Source organism: Hemiscyllium ocellatum, chromosome 16 (assembly GCF_020745735.1).
Source record: "Hemiscyllium ocellatum isolate sHemOce1 chromosome 16, sHemOce1.pat.X.cur, whole genome shotgun sequence".
NCBI classification, from domain to species: domain Eukaryota; kingdom Metazoa; phylum Chordata; class Chondrichthyes; order Orectolobiformes; family Hemiscylliidae; genus Hemiscyllium; species Hemiscyllium ocellatum.
The window spans coordinates 47,450,477-47,477,903 of NC_083416.1; the positions used below are offsets into that span (position 1 = coordinate 47,450,477).

Below are 27,427 nucleotides of genomic sequence, written 5' to 3' on the forward strand. Positions count from 1 at the left end.
TCCGGATCTGGGCAATCCTATTGTGCTCAGTTCTCAGCTCATATTGCTGGAGAATCAGTCTCTGCTTGTAAATTACTTTTAACAGGTCTACATGTAGGTCTGAACATAACTAGATGTACAAGGGCAGATTCCAATTGATCATTTAAAGTCTTACATCCTTCATTCTCCTCTGGATTACTTGTAACTTCAATAATGTGGCAACAATTGCCTGAGCTGCAAGAGATTCTCAATAAGTTTTATTCTGGTTGTGAAATAGGTGAACGGAGCACAGCAACTTTTGGCATCCATTCTTTACAAGAACTGTCTATCATAAAGCCCCAACTAAGCAAAAAGGACTCCACTGCAGTACTTGATGAATACTGAGCTTTTAGAAGTTCTTTAGATGTCTAGACCATAGTATGGGGTCTTTATACAATGAGGCCACACAATGAGCTAGCCAGTGTTACAGTCTTGATCATATTAAGTGTATCACGTGTTCAAAGGGCCTCAGCATATAATGATTCAGGGCATTGGTATCCAATGCACATCTACATTATGGCATTAAGCATCAAATTATAGATCTGTCAACATCTTACCTAACCACGTAACCATCAAATTATTTAAAATCAAATACAGTCTATCCCTAATCAGATTGACCATAAATGTATTAGAAAATATCTAATGTGTTTTGACACTTACATATAGATAGATCCAAAAGGAAAACTAAATAAAGAAAAAACTCGCGCAGGGTAGATTTCGGGTTTATATCCCTTTTATGCAAGAACTTAGCTTCAGCTGCATCTGATGTGAAACAAACAAAAAAAGTTATTGAATCATAATGTCATGCAAATTGTGAAAGAAGCAACTGAACTGCAATGAACCCTGATCTGGTCCATATATATTTGTGCTAAATATTCAAGGAACGCTTAATGGATGTTGCAATGGCTACACATGGCTTTTCATTTCTCAGACATAATTCGATAAGATTCTCTTTTATTTGCCTGTTCTAAAGTTTCTAAATGGAAAAGAGAAGACATTATCATTAGAAAGCCAAATTAATGGAGTGCAGTAGAAGAGCTAAAAGATCTAGGCATACATGTAAACAAAACACTAAAAATAGCTTCATAGTTCAGCAAGATAATGAAATATGAACATGGGGTTTATTTCCAGGGATACAAAATTAAAAAGATTGTTAGACTTGTGAATGATCTGGTCAGACTGCATTTTGAGGACTGTGTTGGTCCTCTTCAATAATAAGGACATATTATTATACGGAGAAAGTACTCAAGATATGTTAATATGATCACAGAATTAAGTGTTTATAGCTTAGGGAAATAAGGCTTTTATCTTTAGACATGTGAAGGCATAGAAATGATTTTATATGGATCTTAAAATTGATAATGGTTGGACAGATTTAATATGGAGAGAATGAGAGAGCTCAAGGTATAATCCAAAACTAGGGGCTGCAAGTGCTGATGGTTACCAATAAATACAACAGGAAAATATTGATCAATCCCTTAATCATAGAATAATTTCAGCACATCAGAGCCTGCAGCCTATGTGCCAGCTCTCTGCAACTAACACTCCCCACCTTTTTCCCTTAGCTCTGCAATAATTTCCTCTTCAGGAAATGATCCATTTCCCTTTGAAAGCCAAGTTAATCTGTCTCCAACACACTCTCAAACACTGCATTCCCAACCCTAATCAAATAGTGCAGTGTGATATAAATGGAGCATTTGTAGCCTCAGTAAATGACTTAGTCAGATAGTTTAGAAACTTTCCAAAGGAAACTACTCAAATCAACACGATTATCGGGCTATGGTGGAGATGGAGATGTGGGGCCAAAAATGGGAGGAGACTCGTGTGGAGTGTAAACACCAACACAAAATAAAGCAGAAACAGAAAAAGCTGGGAACATTCAGTAAGTCACACTATATTTGGGTGGCAGAAGCAGAATTATAAGCTCAGCTCAATGGCCAATGAAGAGCTCTTTCCATCCCTCTAATCAATTCCAATGTCTAGTCATTTTCTTGTGCTGGGGTAGATTTGCAATTTCAAAATCCCATATGACTCAGAGCTAAATTTTTAATCCAGTCTCCTTTTCATCATAAAGATTGCCTACTTCCAACTCTGCAACATTATCCTCCCCTGCCATTATCTCAATCTAGTTACTACTGAAATCCCTATCCCCGCCTTTTTCACCTCCAGTCTCAATGACAGTATTCCAATGCTGTCCTGGTGAGCCTCCTCTGGCTTTATCCTTTGTATCTTAAGTCCATTAAAGACTGATGCACATATCTTATTTAACACTAACATAAATTCATCCATCACTCAAATAAAAGCAAAATATAATGGATGAAGATCTGAAAATAAAACAAAATGCTGGAGAAATTCAGCCAGTCTGGCTGCATCAGTAGCAGAGTAATAGGGTCAAACTGAGTCCAATGACTCTACCCCTTTCCCCGTTTATTCACATTTGCTGCCAGTTTCCTAAAACACCTCACTTGAAATTCTCAAATTTTAAATCTCTCAATGATCTACTTCTTTCCTTTTTGTAAACTCTTCCAGGCCCACAACACTGTAAGCTCTCTATTCCATTGCAATCTCCTTTGCTCCACAATCTGGCATTCCTTCTTTTTGCCTTTACATATCATTCCTAACATCTCCTTAGACTTGAAGTTGAATGATGTCCTCTTAAATGCTCTGAACAGAATACAGTTAATGCAATAGAAATGTCCATTCCCCAACATTAGCATATGTGCAAATGAACAGATGATACCCTTAAAAAAAACAAAGAACAAAGAAAATTATAGCACAGAAACTGGCCCTTTGACCCTCCAAGCCTGCGCCGATCCAGATCCTCTATCCAAACCTGTCGCCTATTTTCCAAGGATCTGTATCCCTCTGCTCTCTGCCTATTCATGTATCTGTCTAGATACATCTTAAATGACGCTATTGTGAAAGCATGCTGTATGCCTTCTTGACCACTCTATCAACCTGTGTTGCCACCTTCAGGGTACAATGGACCTGAGCACCCATATTTCTCTGTACATCAATGTTCCCCAGGGCTTTTCCATTTACCATCTAGTTCACTCTAGAATTGGATCTTACAAAATGCTTCACCTCGCATTTGCCCATATCGATTCCCATCTGCCATTTCTTTATAGATCATTGTATGACATATATTTCAAGGCCTTCACAAAGAAACGGTCAAACCAATGAAGGGTGGCTTAGTACTGGTTAAACATTAAAAGTAACAACTTTTGTGGTTTACATTTCCACTGAACAGGGCAAAATGATTCTTGATGAGTAGCTACTCCTGTGTATAGTCACTTTACCTTTAGCTGCGATGCCCCTTTTCCTCAGTTTGGAGGCCAGTGACGCGAATACTTGTTTCGCCATAAGTCCTAGCTCGGAGCTTCAGTGTTAGTGGTCAGCCTGGGGTCCAGAGGTAACGCTGCTTCTGCACTCAGTATATTTGCAGCTGCGGTTAACGATTATTCAGCTGTTGCTGGTTTAAACCAGGGTTCGGACTCCGGGTTCCACTTGCGAATCTTCCAGTGCGGGATTTTAGGCGATAGCGACAGCCATCCAGGCAAGGAGTCACAGCGACACTGTCGATGGCTGGAGACCATATTTTTCCCCCTGCAAAACTCACCTCAACCTCCAACCTCAGCTTGTTCTTTGCAGGCGAGAGGGAGGATTACTTCCTGTGTATCAGAATTATCCATCAGATCAAATGACTAAGGTAGCTGCGTTTATAGTTTTATTTTGGTAATGGTTTGAACTTTTGTTGTAGTGATCATTGAACTGAATCATCTTAATCCCATTTACTAATATCTTCATTCACATGTAAAATTTCCCTCTCCCACTGATGTCTCGTAGTTCTGAAGGTGAGTCTTTGGACTCAGAACTCTGTTTTTCTCTCTCTACAGATACTACCAGAGTTTCGCCAGCATTTTCTGTTTCTATTTCAGATTTCCAATAGCACTAATCTAGGACTTATGGCGAAACAAGTATTCGCGTTCAGTTTTGACGAGAACACTGACCACAAAATAGCCAGGCCTCACCACCATATCTCCTTACTGCTGCTGTTTGAGATAGAGCTGCAGAATTATAACAGTGTGCCTTGTGGTTATGTAACCTTTATCTCAGGTAGTGACCCCGGAGACATCTTGCAGCTAGTCCAATAAAGGACACATTAAGACAGGTGGAGTCCTGGGTTGAACTCATAATATGGCATCAGACGGAGGCGAGATTGTACAATGGAAAGCTGTATAAAAGACAGCTACTGACAGATAGAAAGACAGAGGAATGCTGGGAGCTGTGAACACTGCCACTGAAAGCTGCTGAAAAGGACCTTAGAAATGTGCCACAGCTATACTGGGTATGACACAGTGGCTGCAACTGTTCCTCTCTAAGCACTTGTTAAAATAAAAGGGGATATGAAATTTTTTTTCTTACAGTGTGGAAACAGGCCCTTCGGTCCACACCAACCCTCTGAAGAGCAACCCACCCAGACCCATTCCCCTACACCTAACACTATGGGCAATTTAGTGTGGCCAATTCACCTAACCTGCACATCTTTGGACTGTGGGAGGAAACCAGAGCAAACCCACACAGACACAGGGAGAATGTGCAAACTCCACACAGACAGTTGCCCAAGGCAGGAATTGAACCCGGGTCTCTGGTGCTGTGAGACAGCAGTGCTAGCCACTGAGCCTCTAACAGTTTTTACATATAAATGGGCAACATGAAAAAAAGGCAAAGATCCACTTAATGCACTTTTATTGCTGTTGAGAAGAGATTGTTTCAAAGTGTAAATGATCCAAAATCTCTGAAGAACAGGAGAAAAAACATAGAGCAGAGATTTTGAAAGCCTTGAAGGCAAGCTTTGAACTCCAAATGAATGTAACTTATGAAAAATGCAGGTTCAATATTGAGGCCCAAACTGAAAAGAGGCCAATGATTGATATGTGACTTCATTGACACAGTTCATAGAAACCTTGCATAGCTAATATATAATCTAATTAAATCTAGGTTTTGCGTTAGATATGAGAGATCCTGGTGTGAGAGCATATCTATTGAGAGAGGAGAAATATACTCTTCAGAAAGCAATTGCCATGAATCGAAGCACTGAGGTCGTAAATCAGCAGCTAAATCATTTTTATGGCAAAACACACCAGGCCTTGCATTATGTTTATAGACATTCCAGGATCATAGGGCAGAACGATCACAGACAAAGGGCAGGATGCAAATATTGTGGAGGCAAAAGAAAATAAGACATGTCCAATGTGGGGTCAATAGATGTTGAAATGGTGACTGTAGAGGAGACCATCAGGTTAAGAAAATTACCAGATAGACTCTGGTTTGTTGTGCAACATCATGACCTCCACAAACCTATGTGCGCACTCGCACTTGGTGAATTTGGATTTGCAGATAATTCTGTTTTTGCTCCAAAAGCAAACAATCTGCTGACAGTCAATCCATGTAACATTTTATAAATTACTACTTTAGAAATAGAACCAGTCTGACTCAAGATTGGGATACAGACAGACTCTAACCTCACACTTTTAATACAATTTCTGAGCTGAGATGTCACTTTTTTTGAAAACCTTAAGTTATCTCGAGAATGTGACTTAAAAAGAAGTTCTGGGATTTACATATTAATGAACCAAAACCTGCAACCCATTCTAAAAGATGAAAGACTTAACATCAATCTAGGTTTGTTCAATATATTGTTTTAATTTGCATGACACTGTGATATTTTGCTATAAGTTCTGTGTCTTATGATCTTACCCCGCTAGTTATCTGACAAAGGGACAGTGCTCTGAAAGCTAGTACTTCCAAATCAACCTGTTGGACTATAACCTGGTGTTGTGTGATCCTTAACTTTATCCAAAGAGTATGAACAAAGCCTCGAACAGCTCACTTCCCCATGTGAACCATAAAAGGAATTTTGTCACAATTTGCCAAGACAAGAATCTGCACTACTCTAGATGTGAAGGACAGTCACTGAAAAGTGAAGCTGGATGAAAACAACAGCTTTTTAATTACATCTGGATTCTGTTTGGGAAATACATGCCATTTTGTATTTCCATAGCTCCAGAGGAGTAACAGTGCAGACAGCATGAGATGATTAGTGATGTTTCTGATGTAGAAGGCAAAGTGGATGACTTGCTAATTTGTGGATGTGGAGACAATCAAAATCCAGTCTGGCTGCCACACACAGTTCACCAGATGAAACTGAAGCTGAACAAGAAAAATTGCAATTGAAGATGCCTGAAGTCAAGTACATAGAAAATCCATTGACAGCAAAATGTTTTTGCATGATCTTGAGAAGGTGACAGCTGTAACAGCAATGTCAAGACCAATTGGTATAAAAACATTGCAATGATTCATTAGACTTTTAAAGCATTAGGCAAAATTCTTGCCCAGTTTGTCATAGGATGCCAGATAGAATTTAATTTAGATAAATGTGAGGTGCTACATTTTGGAAAGGCAAATCAAGACAGGAATTACACATTTAATAGTAAGGTCCTGGGGAGTGTTGCTGGACAAGGAGGTCTTGGGGTGTAGGTTCATAGTTCCTTGAAAGCAGACTCACAGGCAGACAGGGTAGTGAAGAAGGCGTTTGGTATGCTTACCTTTATTGATCAGTGCACTGAGGATAGGAGTAGGGAGGTCATGTTGCAGTTGTACAGGACATTGGTTAGGTCGCTTTTGGAAAACTGCATTCAATTCTGGTATTCCTGCTACAGCAAAGATGTTGTGAAACTTGACAGGGTTCAGAAAAGATTTACAGGGATGTTCCCAGGGTTGGAGGATTTGAGCTATAATGAGAGGCTGAATAGACTTGGGGCTGTTTTCTCTGGAGCAAAGGAGTCTGAGGGGTGACCTTATAAAGATTTATAAAATCAAGAGGGTGAATGGTCAAAGTCTTTCCCCAGGGTAGGGAAGTCCACACTCAGATGGCGTAGGTGAGAGTGGGGGAGATTTAAAAGGGACTTAAAGGGCAACTTTTCATGCAAAGGGTAGTGCACATATGGAATGAGCTTGCAGAGGATGTCATGGAGGCTGGTACAATTACAACATTTAAAAGGCATCTGAATGGGTTTATGAATAGGAAGTATTTAGAGAGATATGGGATAAATGCTGGAAAGTGGGACTAGATTAATTTAAAGTATCTGGTCAGCATGGACGAGTTGGACTAAAGGATCTATTTCCATTCTGTACATGTCTATGACTCTAAGATTGTATGACACAACTTGGTTGTTTAATCCAATTAGCTAATGGCTAAGTTGATACTCAAGTATGAATGTTGATACGTTTGTGCAGCTAAATCATTACCATTTACCATTATTTGCTGGTGTTGGTAAATTTCCTTTGGCTTGTCTTGCCCGAGGACTCGCGAATGTGGTGCTGCAAAAGCACAGCAGGTCAGGCAGCATCTAAGGAGCATGCAAATCGACGTTTCAGGCATAAGCCCTTCATCAGGAAACGCTTTGCCTTAGGACTGGTTCACAGAGTGACCTGACACATGATAGGAATGATCCTACTCTTGTAACAAGTACACACCTTCAATTTCCATTTATTAGATTGGTTGGCAGGTCAGTCATTGACGTTACTCTGCTGGACTTTACAATTGTGGTTCATAAGTATTATGGATGCAGTTGGTATTTCTGGAAAGTGGATGCAAGCAATTATAAACCAGAACTAGATTGCGCAAGATTCCATAAGGTTGGGTAGATCACAGTAGCAAATGTGTTGCTGGTCAAAGCACAGCAGGTTAGGCAGCATCTCAGGAATAGAGAATTCGACGTTTCGAGCATAAGCCCTTCATCAGGAATAAGAGAGAGAGAGCCAAGCCGGCTAAGATAAAAGGTAGGGAGGAGGGACTAGGGGGAGGGGCGATGGAGGTGGGATAGGTGGAAGGAGGTCAAGGTGAGGGTGATAGGCCGGAGTGGGGTGGGGGCGGAGAGGTCAGGAAGAGGATTGCAGGTTAGGAGGGCGGTGCTGAGTTGAGGGAACCGACTGAGACAAGGTGGGGGGAGGGGAAATGAGGAAGCTGGAGAAATCTGAATTCATACCTTGTGGTTGGAGGGTTCCCAGGCGGAAGATGAGGCGCTCCTCCTCCAGCCGTCGTGTAGTTGTGTTCTGCCGGTGGAGGAGTCCAAGGACCTGCATGTCCTCGGTGGAGTGGGAGGGGGAGTTAAAGTGTTGAGCCACGGGGTGATTGGGTTGGTTGGTTCGGGCGGCCCAGAGGTGTTCTCTGAAGCGTTCCGCAAGTAAGCGGCCTGTCTCACCAATATAGAGGAGGCCACATCGGGTGCAGCGGATGCAATAGATGATGTGTGTGGAGGTACAGGTGAACTTGTGGCGGATATGGAAGGATCCCTTGGGGCCTTGGAGGGAAGTGAGTGTGGAGGTGTGGGCGCAAGTTTTACATTTCCTGCGGTTGCAGGGGAAGGTGCCGGGGGTGGAGGTTGGGTTGGTGGGGGGTGTGGATCTGACAAGGGAGTCACGAAGGGAGTGGTCCTTGCGGAACGCTGATAGGGGAGGGGAGGGAAATATATCCTTGGTGGTGGGGTCCGTTTGGAGGTGGCGGAAATGGCGGCGGATAATACGTTGTATGCGCAGGTTGGTGGGGTGGTAGGTGAGAACCAGTGGGGTTCTGTCTTGGTGGCGGTTGGAGGAGCGGGGCTCAAGGGCGGAGGAGCGGGAAGTGGAGGAGATGCGGTGGAGGGCATCGTCGATCACGTCTGGGGGGAATCTGCGGTCCTTGAAGAAGGAGGCCATCTGGGTTGTGCGGTGTTGGAATTGGTCCTCCTGGGAGCAGATGCGGCGGAGACGAAGGAATTGGGAATATGGGATGGCGTTTTTACAGGGGGCAGGGTGGGAGGAGGTGTAGTCCAGGTAGCTGTGGGAGTCAGTCGGTTTATAATAGATGTCTGTGTTGAGTCGGTCGCCCGAGATAGATGTCTGTGTTGAGTCGGTCGCCCGAGATAGATGTCTGTGTTGAGTCGGTCGCCCGAGATAGATGTCTGTGTTGAGTCGGTCGCCCGAGATAGATGTCTGTGTTGAGTCGGTCGCCCGAGATAGATGTCTGTGTTGAGTCGGTCGCCCGTACAAAGGATATAACTTTTTACTTGCAAATTGATTTTCATCATGAAATCAGCAGGGGGCGTTGCAGTAGCTTGAATGTAGTTTTGTCAGAACTGGCGTTCCGAGTTACTGTTGCTGTGCCTTACCTCCTACTTCAGTAGTTTATCAGGTGGTAGCTATGAAACGCAGTCAATGGCAAGTTAGGAAACGCAGAGTCCATGAATGTAGAGAGAAAGGAGGTGAGAGATGGGCAAATGTTGACGATATTTTTTGGGGGGGGGGGGGGGGGTTGCAGTCTCGCAGTGAATTAGGAAGTGGTGATTAATGAACAATTTTAAAATAAATTAGCAAACAGATTTGCAAAAAAGACTATACAGTATTAATCTATATTCACTGTAACCCCAAATTTCTCTGCAAATGAGAGAAAATTGTTGCAACCAATTATTATTATATGAGGGGAATTGTACTTTCACTGATTCCAAGTTTCCAGGAAACTGAGGTCAATTGTAATACTCCATCGTAAACCTATTTAAATTGACTTCATTTTACTCAGAACAGACCAAGGGATTGAACCAGAGATGTTTTTCCTTCTTATAGCTCAGCACCACATTGTATGAGAGTTATGGGATCAACAGTCAAGCAATGTTGCACAGCATGCCATTGGTCATCATTGTACTAATACATTTTGAATAAGAAACTAAGTACTAACAATGCTGGAACACTGAAAACAGAAATGTTGGAGGTGTGTAATAGATCAAAGAATACGCAAATGAACTTTCCAGGCACATATCATTAATAGAACTGGAAGATGGTATGAAGTATCGGCATTTTAAAAGGAACAGAAGAATCTACATCTAAGCTATGGAAGCATTTCATTTCCCTTGTTGCATTCACTGGGTAGACATGATGTGTCGAGGAGCCAGTGTTGGACTGGGGTAGACAATCTGCAGGCAGTCAATCCATGTAATATTTTGTAAATTCCACTTTGGAGACAGAACCAGTCTGACTGAAGACTGGGATACAAACAGACTCTAACCTCACACTTTTAATACAATTTCTGAGCTGAGAAGTCACCTTTTTTTTAAAACCTTAAGTTATTTTGAGAATGTGACTGAAAAGAAGCTGTGGGATTTACATATTAATGAACTGAAACCTGCAACCCATTCTAAAAGATGAAAGACTTAACGACAATCCAGGTTTGTTCAATATGTCATTTCAGTTGCATGACACTATAATCTTTTGCTGTCAATTCTTTACCTTATGGTTCCGCTCCACAACTACCTGATGAAGGAGCAGCGCTCTCGAAAGCTAGTGTTTCCAAATAAACCTGTTGGACCATAACCTGGTGTTGTGCGATTTTAAACTGGAATTGCCACTGTTGGACTGGGGTGGACAAAGTCATAAATCATATGAAACCAGGTTACAGTCGAACAGATTTATTTGAAATCACAAGTTTTTGGAGCGCTGTTTCTTTGTCAAGTGATGAAGGAGCAGAGCTCTGGAAGCTTGTGATTTCCAATAAACCTGTTGGACCATATCCTGGTATTGTGTGACTTCTGACTTTGTTCAGTCAGTAGAAGCATTGTATCAGCTCAGAGAGCACGTTAAACAGTTTGCAGAGCAATTATTATGTCTGTAATTGGTAAGCAGAATTTGAAAAAGCAATACTTTATAAACTTTTCACATGTACATCTGTTCCTGGAATAAAGAGTGATAGTTACATTGGTTGATGTTAATATCAATGTTATTCTTTAGACAGATGTACTACATCAGAAGATGGATATACTAGAAGATATTTTAGACATGACTATTTAAAAGCAGGGATTATTCAACGAAGTGGTATTCCATATGCTGCTAGAAAGCTCTGGTTGCAGGTAAGAAATGGAACTAGAATGATAGCCTAAATGTAGCATAGGAACCCATTTAGTCCATTGGGTCCAAACTTTCTAGCGTCTTCCAGGGTGATCACTTTTGTTGCCCTGAAAATTCTTCACCATTGGGGGCTGCAAGTGGCAATTTAACTATGTAGTTAACGACACACAACTGCAACAAAGGACAATCTTTGTAACCTGCATTGCAGCATGTATCTAGATCTATCAAGCAGTGGAATCCTTGCTTCAACATTCCAGTGGTGAGGATGGTAGTGGAGGCATGCAACTAGTTGTGCAGCAGTTGTCTATCGACAGTCTGTACAGCTTGCTGAAGGCAGTGAATAGCATGTTTAAAATGGATATATGTTAGCTCTGAGAAAATAGCCTCTGATCTGCAATGCAGGAAAAGACAGGATGAAGGATTTATAAAATCTAAGGATAGTATACAAATACCGTCACATTTGCCAGTTGGGCATTAATAGAATGGAAGCCCACGGAGGATATGAAGGTAGCATGGTTTTCTGAGCAATACGTATTCTGAACTTGAGAAAAGGCTACAATGTGAACAAACTTTATAGCCTTATCTTGTTGTTTCCAGTCCGTTGGTGAAATGAAATAATTGTTTGCTAAAGCAAACTGTCACGTTAGTAAACTGCCAAATGTCACATTGCATTGTGGATTGATGATGTTGCTGACATCTTTTGTTGCAGAACAAGGAAGTAACTTTCATTGCAACTATTGATGCTGTGCTAGTTCTTAGGCTACAGGTCTTGCTATGGGGCGGCGATACAGCTTTATCACAGCTTCACTGCAGAAGAGCACACTCTTTTAGCACTTCTGTGAAAAGTGCTGGCATGTTATTTTGAGTGTACACATCCTGGGAGGATTTGGATACCTGCAGTTCACCTTTTGTTTGCTCGTTCTGCTTGCAGCTCCGTGTATTCCTTTCAAAAAACTTCGCTCCACTTCTAGCCATGGTGAAATTTCTCACCATTTTCTCACAAGCAGCTAAGAAACCCTTTATGTATCAGGGCAAAGCACAAATGAAAATCATCTTTGGTAATTTATTCACTCAATTTGTATGGTGTCTCCTGACATACAGTTGTTTAAATTAATTTTAAGCAGTTTCAGAAGTAAATTTTAAATATTGGATTATTTTATTGATCAACAAAGGTTAAAAATTGCAAAGCAAAACATTCCATATTTTTAATTTACCAGAACTTGTGAAGAAACATGATTTTATTGACCATTATTCTGGAAAGCTGTGATTTATGATGCTTTCATACAACGTGGAAAGCCTGGAATGAGAGTGGTAAATGAGTTCAAAATCATTGTTGTTATTGTTATAGACTGGGGATGGTTTTAACTTCTTCAAGAAAAGCATCATAAAATTGGCTTGGACTATGTCCATGTAGGATTTTGTATTTTCGCCAGTTAATTTTAAATCGTTTCTATTTATTAGCAGCAATCATTTCACTAATTGTAGTTATACATTATCGAAGGGTAATGCTGTTGAATGGATCATTTGCCTCTTCACAGCTGAAAGAAATATTAGTTTCTAGGGCAGATATAATGCTCATCAACAAATTTAACGTGTGTGTGTGTATACACAACTTCTATACTCTGGCAAGCAAATTAATGTATAACATGGTATTCTTGTACAAATGTATTTCCACGTTGCTGTATCTCTTTAATAACACGTACAGAATAATTTTTGCAGAAAGACAATTTTCCGCAAATGTCAGGCTGCAGTGAGAATTTATGTCCACCCCTTTCCAGGTCTGAGTGCCTGAATTGGCAGAAAATTGCTTTTATCCAGGTAAGTGGAGCTCTTATGCTAGTCATAGATGTCAAAGATTGTAAAGAAATGTCATTGTACTTAAGACTAGCTTTTTATATGGGCATACTTGGTAATATTCTAACAATGTTGCTTCATCCATTAGTGTCAGTTTACTGCTCCCCATTTTCAGGTTACAGTATTTCACAAAGTTAACACCCACTCAATCTACAAACTACATTTGCTTCAAACTAATATGTACAAGCCTAGTCTGCTATATGGTTTACATGCAACGTGTTTTGGTCTTAGAGCTTCATGTGCATGCTGCTAGTTAAAAGAACTTACAAACAATAAAGTGTTTTACTTTTTACTCAAATCCATTACCACAGCCACATTACAACGCAGAATACCATGAAATCAGTTTAGCATGTATTATTCTACTTGTTTACTTTCATATAATTATTTTCTCATCCATCTCAACTGATTATCTACCGTGTAGTAAATGTTTTTCTGCTAAGATGCATATCTTAAGTGTATGTACATGTACTACGAAACCTTAGCGTGCAATACTTATATATTGTAGTATTTTGCATTTTTACAACTAAATGTAAATGTATACTCAAAACTAATTGTTTTGTGTATAATAAGGTGCAATAAAACATACTACATTCCATTTGCTGAAAAGTTAACATTGTCTGCTGAGTTGAAATACAATGAGATCACAATTCATCACTCTCTACTAAACCAGGGTGTGACGTTGCTGCATATTGGGACCCTGGGTCTGGCAGGAATCCTTGACCATTCAGCACTGAATATCGGGTAAATGTTGGCCGCACCTTCAGCGGCTTGGTGTTTGGAGCTTGTTTTACTGGCCATGCTTATGGGAAGCAAATGGAGAAAATGATTATTAGAATTTGTTTAAAGTTATGTAAAAAATAATGTTCTGATAAACAATATAATTTTGCCACCATCTCCCAAGACCTCTCTATTCCCACGGTCTCAATCACTGAAGAGGCGGTCTTAACTAATTCCTTGGGTCTTTCAGAATCCACATCCTTTTACCCTTTCTAACTCCACTTTCTTCCACATCCATCCTTGGAGAAATTCTTTCTTTGTTTCACTTACAAATGCAGTTTCAAAATCCTAACTAACTAGAATTTATGACTTTCTATTCAGCTACTTCTACAGCTGTTAATAAGTTCAAGCAGTCTTTCAACTCCATCTTCTATGCACTTATTTCCATTTTCTCAATCCTGATCACCCTCCCTGAAAGACTCTCATCTCTCTTCCATCAACTCTAAAGGATGTGAAGTTGAGCATTACTGGTTCAGCCATCCATTAACAAATTTGGAAGGATAAGTGATTCTGTGATTGGAAGCCTGTGTCCAACAGTGTACCACAGGATCAATGCTGGGACCCTTACTGTTTGTTGTGTACATTAATGACTTAGATGTGAATCTCGAAGGTATAATTAGTAAGTTTGCAGATGACATAAAAATTACTGATAGTAAGGAGGATGGTCTCAAGCTATGTCTGATATTGGCCAGCTGGTAAATTGGGCAGAGTAATGGCAGATGGAATTTAATGCTGATAAGTGCAAATGTAATGCTTTTTTGGAGGTCCAAAAAGGGAAGGACGTTCAAAATGAAGGGTAAGTACCCAGGATGTACTGATGAACAAAGGGACCTTCCTGTATAAGTACATACGTTCCTATAGGTGTCAGCACAGGTAGATAAGGTGGTGAAGAATGAATACAGGTTGCTTGCTTTAATTAGTCAGGATATAGAATACAGGAGCAAGGAAGTCTCGTTACAACTTTATTAACCATTGTTTAGGCCACAGGTGGAATACTGTTTATAGTTCTGGGCACCACACTATCAGACGTATGTGATTGTACTGGAGGAGGTGCAGAGGAGATTCACCAGAATGTTGCCTGGGATGGAAAGTCTTAGTTATGAGGAGAGACTGGATATGCTGGGTTTATTTTCCTTGGAGCAGAGGAGGTTGGTTGAGGGTGGCTCTGATTGAAGTATATAAAACTATGAGTGCCATAGACAGGGTAGGTTATCAGAATCCTTTCCCCATGGCAGACGTGTTTAAGACCAGAGGGCATAAGTTTAAGGTGAAGAGTAAGTAATTTTGAGGAGATCTGAGAGAAAAAAAAAATCATCCAGAGGATGGTGGGTATATAGAATGTTTTCCCTGAGAGGCTGATGGAAGCAGGTACTCCTACAACATTTAAGAAGTATTAGAAGAGTAAATGCCAGTGCATAGTGGGCTCTAGACCATAGTAGGCTATGTGAGGATAAATAGGATATGTGAAGTTTGGCATTTGTTGGTCAACACAGACATGGTGGGCCAGAGGGCCTGTTTCTATGCCATATGACTCAATGATAATGGGCTTCATCCTGCCACTTCTCTGAAGAAGATCCTGAACAGTAAACATAATGGCTATCTTTTTTGTTGCCTCTTCTAGCCCTCTCAAAACTCACCCCAAATAAAAAGTGTCAGGAGCTTCTGACTGGATTGAATGTATACTTACCAATCAGGGTTAATCCTTTTGATGCCTCCTTTAACAATTTGGTTCGCTTTAAACATGGATGGCACCAAGGCCATTCTTTGGTATTTGACAAACGATCACTTGGTATCCGTTTGTAGAAGACTATGTTTGAACATTGCCAAAGTTTATGCATAGTAAATTGATTCTGAAGGCAACTCACCAGCAATATCTAGTCTTGCTGTGCAGATTGTTGATCCAGCTTCATTTTGGGCAGATACAGTATACCAGCCAGCATCACGTTTATCGACTGGGAAAATTTCAAGGCCAACTTTACCATCATTACTATGATATAGGCTGTAATACAAAGATTAAAGCCTCTATATAAATTGCTACCAAAAGTATGCACAATAATTTTAATTGAATCCTCAAATATCAAAATTCACCAGAAATGTACTGTCAAAATTTTTAATCTTGCATTCATCAGAACAAACACAAGAACGCCAACTTTCAAAATGGACAACAATTATGCTGCTTTGGAAAAGGGATGCTGATTATTTTGCAAGTGTACCAGGGAGCCATTGCATCCCCTCCTCCCCTAACACTCTGGGCTTCTGTTTAGTCAAAAAAGTTGCTATGATGGATTATATTCATGTAGAGGTGAATTCACTGCAGATTAATATATATAGTTTCTGGAAAAGCTGAGACATATCACAGGAATGAATTATAATCTTAAATTAGTTGGTAGTGTGATTCCTAAGACAGGAATGTCTAGTTAGTACCATGCAACATGAGACTCACATATAATGTTAGACACCATGTTCTAAATTTTGTATGTGAATAGGGTCAGTTCTCTGTCTGCTGCAAACTGAGAAAGGGATGGTATTTGATACAATCCAACAATTACTATGACACACGTGTTACTGGTGACGCATTGGCACTGAAACCCTTGTTTCCAAAATGCAAAACATAATCTCTAACTTGAAGTGTGATTTCTTAATTGAAAAATTGTGTTTTAAAAATAACAGGGAATATCTGATTCTAGAATAGCTGACCATAGCCCTGTTGCTGACAATCTTCAACTGCATGGGATCAGGCTGCAGGTCATGAGATGGCAGCCAGAAACTCCAGTGCCATCTTTCCATCATGGGGGTGACAATACAGCAAGATAACTTACACCTGTTTTTAATGGAATGATTGCTGAAAAGACTTTTTCAAATAAGGAAAGTGAACACCGTTTGAAAGTAGAAAAGTCTTCAGATGTATTAGATTACTTTATCGACTGGATGTAGTGTCTTCTGTGACATAATATACTGCTTCAAAGCTTAAACAAATGATTGAGCTTTTTGAATGATTTCAAAGGCTTAAATATATTCAGATCCAGAGGTTTGCTAATACAGTTATACAATGGAATCTCACTTTGAATGCTTGGCTAAACCCCAACCCTATTAATGGACTCGGCTCAACAGGAGTTGTTGCCACAGCTGTCAATTCCACTTTAAATTATTTATATTGAGAGTGTTGTGTGCTCCCAAGAGGAGCTCAAAGTGATTTTGAATGATTATGTCTTATGGTGGTTTTTTGACATTGTAGTAGAATAACAAATATGAATGTTTTGTTTGTTTTGACAGTTTGCAAGCATCTCAAAGACCCTCTCAGTGCCATTATTAGATACATGTGGTATTGGGAAATGAAGCTGGCATGGGGTAAGGGGACATGGGAAAATGTAAAGGAAAATGATGAGCAGGTAAGATTGGGAGGAGTAAGGGCAAGGGTTGGGAGGGCCTCATTTGCTGAACTGGGCTGATGTTCTAGAAAGTGAAGGTGGCCATTTCCAAGTGCCTGGGAAGGCATCTTCCTGCCTCTGGTTTTGCCATAGGACACGAGGCAGCAGCCCTGACTCCAGTCCACCTCCACTACCCCGCAATGAAAATAGCGTGGCAGGCAAGAGATGGGAGTTATCACATCAGGAAATGGACTGACTCACAATTACCATATCAAAGAGGAAGATCCAGCCCTGATTCTCGAAGGAGTTTGCCCAGCTCGCACTGGAATTACAAAAATTGGTAATGACCTGATTCTGTCGGTGTCATGCTTGATCATTTCGTGATCCTTTCTCCAGAAGATTATCGGTTGTGGCTGTCCAGTCACCAGGCATTCCAACCTCACTTTTCCCCCTTCAACAGCTCTTGAATTTTGGAGCTTGTAAATAAATTCTGGTGCCTGAATTGCTCCACGTACTTTAAGAAAAAAGTTGCAACACAAATTACTTTGTAATGGGTTTGATCTTAATGAAATATTACCTTTAGCAGCAACTTATAGCTTAATGTGTCAGTTATCACAGCACATTCTCAATTTCATCGCTTAGACCATTTTCCTCATGGAATAAATGTTGTATCTAATAGGCATCCAATATTGATTTTCTTTTCCTTAAGACCCAAGCTACATTTGGTGAATGAATCAGAACACCTAGCACATATTGACAGAACTAAATTAGAGGGGGTAATTTTGGCTGAATAGTGGTTGGGATGTTGTTGGGTCTATTGTACTTTAATTTTATAACTCATTTGGTTTTCCTGTTCGGTGAGCTCAACAGAGAATAAAATTTGAGTGAGGCATGACTCAGACGACCAACATGAACTTGTCAGATTTTTGACAAGCATAGTAGCTTAAAATTAAATTTTAATTAAGAATTAATTGTGTGTTAGATACTTTAAAAATTAGCCATTGCGAGCAATATGATTCCCTCTTTCTCACCATAACTCAAATGTACAATAACTTCACAATGATATTAAGTGTAGTTTGAACAGCAGAGAGCACAGAGATGAGTCAGCCATTCAGGCATTGCCAGTTCAGCTGGTCAGTAATATCGTTGCTGACTTGTATTTTAATTCCATCTGTTAGCTGTGTTTTTGCAGGTATAATATGTTTATCTAGCAAACATCTATCAATATTAGTGTTGACTTTAAGTTAGTCTAACTTCAAATACTGTTTAAGAGACAGAGTTCCAGTTTTCCACCTCTATTTGTGCTTCCTGACAACACTCCTAAACAGCCAGGTTTGACCTCTGAACTTATATCCATCCGCTCCCTCACCACATTGTTCTGAACTGGGAGAAAATAGTTTCTCACAATCTACCATTTCAAATCCTTCAATCATCTTAATTACTTACTTTTAAGTTCATTCGTGGGATTTGGACATCACTGACTAGGCCAGCATTTATTGTCCATCACTCATTGCCCGAGAGAAAGTGATGGTGAGTTGCTGTCTTGAACAACTACAGACCATCAGTTCCATAGTAGAGCCAAAAAATTAAATATTTGTAAGAGTGTTAAGCAACTACCATCAGGCCATGCTCATGAATGAGGTCCACGGTGGCAGAAGTCCTGCCCGGACAATACTGCTGGCCATTCATAGGCTGCTAGCTGTTCTTTGCCACCAGTGTCAGCAGGAGATGATGCTAAATGGCAGCAAAGCACCTGGGATCATCAAGGAACTTCAGACTAAAGGTGTGTGGAGGTGGAATGGGCAGCATTGGATGAGTATTGCATTGGTGGTAGGGTGGAGGAATTGAGACAAACCTCTGAGAGGCAAGCAGCAAATCTGACTGGGTTTGCAGAACAGCATTCCATGGGGGTGGGTTCATCCAAGTTCATCCATGAGCCACCATTAAATTGCAATGTGTTCAGTGTTCATGAGTATTGATTGGCTTGTTAATGAGACTAATTGACCTCTTGCTGTTAGCTGCCAGGAACATTGTTTTCTGTAATCTAATAATTTAAAGAAAACACTCACCTTCAACTTCAAGGTTTATTGTGAATCTGCACTGGCCAGCACGATTGATGGCTACACATTCATACTGCCCAGCATCACTTTCTGTCACTGCATCAATGATGAGTGAGTGAACACCTTTTCCTGATACAAGCATCTTATGCCCAAGATCCTGTTGAACAGGTCGACCGTTTAAATACCACATAAGTTCTGGAGGTGGCAGACCGCTGACCTGTAAATGCAACAATAAATGTGCTACTTAGAGTTTTGAACTGTGCTTGCAAAGGATTTTTCACGCAGAGGGCAGTACATATATGGAATGAGCTTCCAGAGGAAGTGATGGAGGCTAGTATAATTGCAACATTTAAAAGGCACCTGGATGGTTATATGACTAGGAAGGGCTTGGAGGGATGTGGGCAGAGTGCTGGCAGGTAGGACTAGATTAGGTTGGGATATCTGTTCGGCATGGATGAGTAGGACTGAAGGGTCTGTTTCCATGCTGTACATCTCTATGACTGTATATAATAATCAGCAGGGCACCAAGTGTAAATGATCTGCTGTTGTTGTTGTTACATGCCATAGTACAATGATTTGTACTTGAAATTGTCAGTGAATTTTTCAGTTTCTTATATGCATACTGTCGAAGGGGTTAAATGGATAATCTTACAAAAACCGATGTGTGATTTTTGTTTTATATTCACAGCAAAAATAAAACAGCAGATAAACTGTAATTTTAAACAAATAATACTGAAAATACAAAGCAGATGAGTTAACACCCATGGCAAGAACTGACACACACACCATCTTAACCTGCAACATCCCCATTGCTTTGATGAGGGTCCAGTACTTAAGAATAAATTCATCCATTTCTCGACAAGTTCCGCCCAGCTTGCTGAGTGTTACCAGTGTTTTGTAGTTTTGTTCCAGAAGACCACCCTTTGATGTTTTTTTGTTTAAACTTGAAATTCTGTGCAAGTTTAATTTATATATTTATTTTGGTATAAATTAAGAATTGTTTCCTAACTTGGGGTCAGAGAACACAACTTAATTGAGTTGGATTTAAAATGGAAATAAAGTGGGGTTAACATTATCAGTTTTTTTAAAGCACTAGCAAACAACTCTATAATTATCTGTTTTTGATTTAACATATTAACTACTCAATAAATATCACAAAAACACAGTTAAAAATCGCACAACACCAGGTTGTCATCCAACAGGTTTAATTGGAAGCACACTAGCTTTGATGAAGGAGCGTCGCTCCGAAAGCTAGTGTGCTTCCAATTAAACCTGTTGGACTATAACCTGGTGTTGTGCGATTCCTGAAGAAGGGCTCATGCCCGAAATGTCGATTCTCCTGCTCCTTGTATGCTGCCTGACTTGCTGCGCTTTTCCAGCAACATATTTTCAGCTACAACCTGGTGTGCACCAGCATCTCCAAATCACAAAAACGCAGGTTGTCTCACTTGCTTTTTCCATTGGTTTGCCAGGAAGAAATATAATTTTGTAGTAACTTTACACAGGGACTGAAAGACTTTTAAGTTGGAATTGGAAAAAGTGAGGACTGCAAGTGCTGGAGATCAGAGTAGAGTGTGGGTGGCATGGTGGCACAGTGGTTAGCACTGCTGCCTCACAGCACCAGAGACGCAGGTTCAATTCCTGCCTCAGGCAACTGTCTGTGGGGAGTTTGCACATTCTCCCCGTGTCTGTGTGGGTTCCCTCTCACAGTCCAAAAGTGTGCAGGTTAGTTGAGTTGGCCATGATAATTGCTCTTCGGAGGGTCGGTGTGGACTTGTTGGACCGAAGGGCCTGTTTCCACACTGTAAGTAATCTAATCAAAAAAAGCGCAGCATCTGAGGAGCAGGAGATTTGATGTTTTGGGCAAGAGCCCTTCATCAGGAATTTTAAATTGGAATAGCGTACCTTGCAATCTATTCTGCAGAGCCCATACTGCTGAATTACCATATTCTCATCTGGTTTCTGTAAGACACGAGGAGGGTAGTGCTTCTCTTGAATCGATGCATTCTCATTTTCAACCTCTCTCGAACTGAGCCTCTGTCTATGGAAAGATCAAATGCTTTGCATTATGGTTACTACACCGAAGAGCTCTTTGCTGCTTTTTCGCAGGCTTAGTTGCATATATGGATTATGCCATACATTTAAATGACATTGAGCATCTTAAAAAGTATTTTTCAGCAGGATTGTACCAGCTGGCTCAAGGATACATTGTCCCATTTTTCACCTTCAGATTGTACCCTGTGAGGCCATACTTGAGCATCCAGTTCTTGGATTCAACTTCTCCCAAATACTAGCATCTGTTTTCTTATTCTTATCATCTTATTGTGCATTGGACTGAGTAAAATTAGCGTATGCCCAACTGCAAGCAGACATTGAACTAATTTTATTTACACCTCCACAAAAGAGAGGATATTGTAATGAAACTTGCGGATTTTGCGATATACTACATACCCTCCCCATTTAAAAGAAACAACTTGTCCATGATGTATTTCAATGTAAGCATACATGAGTTCCAAAAACACAACTGGACTAAACTAATACCAGTTACTTTTACCAAAAACTCAGAATCTTATAATACTGAAAGATGTGACTTGGGTCATCGTGTCTACATCTGCTTTCTGAGTGTTTTGACTTAGTGCCAATCCCCTACCTTTTCCTTGTAACCTTGTACTTTATTTTTATTTAAATAATTATCGAAAGTTCTCTGGGATGCCTCAATTGAACCTGCCTCCATCACAACATGGATTGTATATTTATTTTCACAAGCAGGACTTCTCTGACCATTACTTCCAGGATAACTTGTGTGTACCGAACATTGATTTGCTTAACACCAGGATGTCTTTCACAAGAATATATTCATTTGACAAGAAATGATTTAAAAAACAGTGCAATTCCATCTGCCTTTGAACATACACTCAGTTAAGCTATTTGGTGTCTGTCTCAGTAACTCCTTCCATTTTAGTTTGACTGCTCCCTCAACATGAGATTCAACATTTCGGGCATAAGCCCTTCTTCAGGAATGATTCCTGAAGAAGGGCTTATGCCCGAAACGTCGAATCTCCTGTTCCTTGGATGCTGCCTGACCTGCTGTGCTTTTCCAGCAATACATTTTCAGCTTTGATCTCCAGCATCTGCAGACCTCACTTTCTCCTGCTCTCTCAACATTCACACTTGTCAAACAGGATCTTTGACTGACACTTAGAGGTTGAGATTGTAGCAATAATTGGTTTGCCTTAATCAAAGAGCCTGATTTACTTCACTGTACTGTTGGATTCTGAAATTCTGGCAAACCTTCGGTTTATTTTTGACTGGTTTCTGACTTTCACTGTGGGCTGGATTTGGGCTCTGGGAATTTATCATTTATTAGATTTCCTTTTCCAAGCAAATGACCTACATGACTTGACAGAATTTACAATCTTAACACATATGAAAGGACCTGTCTGTCCTCAACAATTCAAACCAAATATCGATCACCTCAGTGGTTTTTCTACATGATGTTCAGACCAGCACTGAACTCTCCAAAGTTTCTGACCTCATGGACCATGACACATCTTCACCGTATCTTACTTTTCTCTTACTTTGCTACTGTCGTCAGCATAAAAAAAGCAATCCTTATCCCAAGAATATCTTTAAACACTAACTCATAATGTTAAAAACCTGCTGTAGACTGGGGTTATTCTTTAGAGAAGAAAAAAAATTAGCCAGTGTTGAAGAGAAACATGGAAATTGCTGCCTAGTGTGTCACCTAGAAAATGTCACTGAAAAGTCTCTTCAGAATCTGTATGCATCTTCTTTTAATATAAAAGCAAATTACTGCGGATGTTGGAATCTGAAACCAAAACAGAAAATGCTGGAAAATCTCAGCGGGTCTGGCAGCATCTGTCAGGAGAGAAAAGAGCTGACGTTTTGAGTCTAACTGACCCTTTGTCAAAGCTAAAAAAAGGGAGGTATTTATACGAGGCTGAGAGAAGGTGAGTCATGGCTCCGGAAGCAAAGGTAGCAATAAAGAGATGATAATGACAGTGCATAGAGAGATTATAGGGAGATTAGGAGCTGTGAATGACCAAGGCTGAAGGCAATGCTATGTGACAAAATATGTGGGGGAGGAGGGGACGGGTGAAGCCGAGGCAAAATGGAAAACGGGGAGAAGGGTAGCAAAGGGGGAAGAGGAGAGGAAAAAGATGATGAGAGAGTGGGGAGCGAGAGAAAGACAATCAAGAAATAAGAGGTACAGAACAGTGAAAAAAAATATAAAAAAATAAATAAAATAAATGAAATAAAATTATCTGAAGTTGTTGAATTCAATGTTGAGACTGGCAGGCTGTAACGTGCCTAGTCGGAAGATGAGATGCTGTTTCTCCAGTTTGCGTTGAGCTTCACTGGAACATTGCAGCAGGCCAAGGACAGACATGTGGGCATGGGAGCAGGATTGTGTGTTGAAGTGGCAAACCACAGGAAGATCCGGGACCTGACTGTGTATAGACCGAAGGTGCTCAGCAAATGCCCAGTCGGCATTTTGTATCTCCGATATAGAGGTGACCACATTGGGAGCAACGAATCCAAATTGAAAGAGGCACAAGTGAAATGCTACTTAATCTGAAATGAGTGTCTGGGGCCTTGAATGGTGAGCATGGAAGAGGGAAAGGGGCAGGTGTTGCATCTTCTGCGATTGCATGGGAAGGTGCCGTGTGTGATGGGCGAGGTGTTAGGTGTGATGGGAAAGTGCCGTGTGTGATGGGCGAGGTGTTAGGTGTGATGGAGGAGTGGACTAGGTTGTCCTGGAGGGAACGAACTCTGCGGAATGCAGACATGGGGAGGGAAGGGAAGATGTTTTTGGTGGTGGCGTTGTGTTGGAGTTGGCAAAAATGGCGGAGGATTATTCTTTGCATGTGAAGGCTGGTGGGGTGAAAGGTGAGAACAAGAGGGACCCTATCCTTGTTCTGGGAGGGGAGGGTCGTGGCACAGGAGATGGACCGCATGCTGTCGAGAGCTCTGTCAATAACTGTTGGTGGGAAGCCACGGTTGGAGAAGAAGGAGCACATATTAAGAACACCACTTTGGAAAGTGGCCTCATCGGAACAAATGCAGCGGAGGCAAAGGAGCCGAGAGAAAGGGATAGAGTCCTTACAGGATGTAGGGTGAGAAGAGCTGGAGTCCAGATAGCTGTGTGAGTCAGTGGGCTTGTAATGGATATTAGTGGATAGACTATTGCTGGAAATGGAGATAGAAAGGTCAAGGAAAGGAAGGCAAGTATTGGGGATGGACCAGGTGAAGGTGACGGAGGGATGGAAACTGGAAGCGAAGTTTATGAAATTTTTCGAGAGCATGAAGCCTCACCTAAATAGTCATCGATGTACCAATAAAGCAGTTGTGGGAGGGGACCAAGTAGGCCTGGAACAAGAAATGGTCCACATGCCCCATGAAAAGGCAGGCATAGCTAGGACCATGCGGGTACCCATTGCAACACCTTTGATTTGGAGAAAATGGGATGAGTTGAAGGAGAAGTTGTTGAGAGAGAGAACACGTTAGCCAGGCGGAGAAGAGTGGTGGTGGATCGAGATTGTTTGGGCTCTTTTCGAGAAAGAAGTGAAGACCTTTCAAGCTGTCTTGGTGTGGGATGGAGGTGTAAAGAAATTGCCCATCCATGGTGAATAGAAGGTGGTTAGGGCCTGTGAATTGAAAGCTGTCAATGTGTCGCAAGGCATCAGAGGAATCCTGGATGTAGGTGGGGAGGGAGTGAACCAGAGGAGTGAGGATGGAGTCGAGGTTGGAAGGTTGGAAGTTCAGTGGGGCAGGAGCATGCTGACACAATGGGCCTGCCGGGACAGTCCTTCTTGTGGATTTTAGGGAGTAGGTAGAACCGGGCTGTCCGGGGTTGGGACACTATGAGGTTGGAAGCTCTGGGGAGGAGGCATCCGGAGGAAATGAGATCAGTCACGGTGTTGGAGACGATGACTTGATGCTCAGTGGTGTAGTCATGCTCCAGGAGAAGGTAGGAGGAGGAATTTGAGAATTGGTGCTCAGCCTCTGCAAGGTAGAGGTCAGTACGCCATTCATTTATTTTATTTTTTTAATATATATATATTTTTCACTGTTCTGTATGTTTTATTTCTTGATTGTCTCTCTTTCTCTCACTCCCCACTCTCTCATCACCTGTTTCTCTCCTCTTCCCCATTTGCTACCCTTCTCCCCTGTTTTCCATTTTGCCTCGGCTGCATCCCCCATCCCCCACATGTTTTGCCTTCAGCCTTGGTCATTCACAGCTCCTAATCTCCCTATAATGCCTCAATTGCACTGTCATTATCATCTCTTTATTGCTACCTTTCCTTCTGGAACCATGACTCACCTTCTCTCAGCCTCGTATAAATAACTCCCTATTTATCCCCTTTTTTAGCTTTGACAAAGGCTCAGTTAGACTCGAAACATCAGCTCTTTTCTCTCCTTACAGCTGCTGTCAGACCTGCTGAGATTTTCCAGCATTTTCTCTCTTCCTTTAGTATATTTGGTGCAGTGTGAAAAGAGGCTATTAGTTTACATTTGATTTCATTTATACTCAATGTTATGACCAGGTCAGGAAAGATGAATCAGTCCCTCTCTTTTCGACCTCTTTGGCTGGCTACAAATAAGCTGAAAATGTGTTGCTGGTTAAAGCACAGCAGGTCAGGCAGCATCCAAGGAACAGGAAATTCGACATTTCGGGCCAGTGCCCTTCATCAGGAATGAGGAGAGGGTGCCAGGCAGGCTAAGATAAAAGGTAGGGAGGAGGGACTTGGGGGAGGGGGATGGAGATGTGATAGGTGGAAGGAGGTCAAGGTGAGGGTGATAGGCCGGAGTGGGGTGGGGACGGAGAGGTCAGGAAGAGGATTGCAGGTTAGGAGGGCGGTGCTGAGTTTAAGGGAATCAACTGAGACAAGGTGGGGGAGGGGAAATGAGGAAACTGGAGAAATCTGAATTCATCCCTTGTGGTTGGAGGGTTCCCAGGCGGAAGATGAGGCGCTCTTCCTCCAACCGTCGTGTTGTTATGTTCTGGCGATGGAGGAGTCCAAGGACCTGCATGTCTTTGGTGGAGTGGGAGGGAGAGTTAAAGTGTTGAGCCACCGGGTGGTTGGGTTGGTTGGTCCGGGAGTCCCAGAGGTTTTCCCTGAAGCGTTCTGCAAGTAGGCGGCCCATCTCCCCAGTATAGAGGAGGCCACATCGGGTGCAGCGGATGCAATAGATGATGTGTGTGGAGGTGCAGGTGAATTTGTGGCAGATATGGAAGGATCCCTTGGGGCCTTGGAGAGAAGTAAGGGAGGAGGTGTGGGCGCAAGTTTTGCATTTCCTGCGGTTGCAGGGGAAGGTGCCGGGAGTGGAGGTTGGGTTGGTGGGGGGTGTGGACCTGACGAGGGAGTCACGAAGGGAGTGGTCTTTGCAGAATGCTGATAGAGGAGGGGAGGGAAATATATCCCTGGTGGTGGGGTCCGTTTGGAGTTGGCGGAAATGACGGTGGATGATACGCTGTATACGGAGGTTGGTGGGGTGGTAGGTGAGAACCAGTGGGGTTCTGTCTTGGTGGCGGTTGGAGGGGCGAGGCTCAAGGGCGGAGGAGCGGGAAGTGGAGGAGATGTACCTGGACTACACCTCCTCCCACCCTGCCCCCCGTAAAAACTCCATCCCATATTCCCAATTCCTTCGTCACCGCCGCATCTGCTCCCAGGAGGACCAGTTCCAATACCGTACAGCCCAGATGGCCTCCTTCTTCAAGGACCGCAGATTCCCCCCAGACGTGATCGACGATGCCCTCCACCGCATCTCCTCCACTTCCCGCTCCTCCGCCCTTGAGCCCCGCCCCTCCAACCGCCACCAAGAAAACCACTTCTGGTTTTCTTTTTCTGATATCACAGACACATGTAGCTATATCAACAGTGAATGTATTTTTACTGTGGATGCTGGAATAATTTCTTCAATCCTTTTACTCTCACCTCCCAAGTGCTGCTTTACTTGGAAAGTACAAATCTTGGACCTTCCTTCTCAATAACGTCAGCTACTATTTTCACATTTATCAATCAGATTCGAGGAAATCCAGGCTCTTGACCATACTTTGGATCTATTATGAACTTAGTACAGGTTTTACCATGACCTGAAGTGCCATGACCTGAAGTGCCATGCTACCTCTACTCCTTCATGCCATCTGGATAAGACTGATTTTCTTCCAGGCAAAACAGTGACTAAGAATGACAGAGTTTAAATGGTAGGTAGCTTTTATGGTAGTGGTAGCATCTAACTTTCTGACAGAGATCAAGAATTTGACTTTAATGGTTTGGATGCTGCTCTGCTGGCTAATGACGATATCTTCCTTGTAATCGGAACTCATTCTGCCTGCCGATTCCACGGCTATGGCTTCATCACAGTTCTTCTTTGTCACCTTGTCTG

General features: G+C 41.7%; 2 protein-coding genes across 7 annotated transcripts in view; both read right to left on the reverse strand.

Moving 5' to 3' along the window:
* LOC132823073 (polycystin-2-like protein 1) overlaps positions 1-3,381 on the reverse strand; it is a 59,820-nt gene extending 56,439 nt beyond the window's left edge. The window contains exons 1-2 of the mRNA XM_060836614.1: positions 3,318-3,381; positions 679-780 (exon numbers count right to left, since the gene is read on the reverse strand). Coding sequence (XP_060692597.1) covers positions 679-780; positions 3,318-3,381 — 166 coding nt within the window. The remainder of the gene's footprint in view (positions 1-678; positions 781-3,317) is intronic.
* An 8,827-nt stretch (positions 3,382-12,208) lies between these two features.
* The window catches only part of myot (myotilin), a 153,138-nt gene continuing 137,919 nt past the window's right edge, over positions 12,209-27,427 (reverse strand). For 4 of the 6 annotated variants that reach the window (XM_060836806.1, XM_060836805.1, XM_060836809.1 and 1 more), the window contains 5 exons: positions 20,921-21,056; positions 19,025-19,232; positions 17,304-17,469; positions 15,453-15,586; positions 12,209-13,609 (listed from right to left, as the gene is read on the reverse strand). In XM_060836806.1, the coding sequence (XP_060692789.1) occupies positions 13,452-13,609; positions 15,453-15,586; positions 17,304-17,469; positions 19,025-19,232; positions 20,921-21,056 (802 nt within the window). In that variant the 3' untranslated portion in view covers positions 12,209-13,451. The remainder of the gene's footprint in view (positions 13,610-15,452; positions 15,587-17,303; positions 17,470-19,024; positions 19,233-20,920; positions 21,057-27,427) is intronic. The other 2 variants (XM_060836808.1, XM_060836804.1) reach the window with 1 other exon arrangement.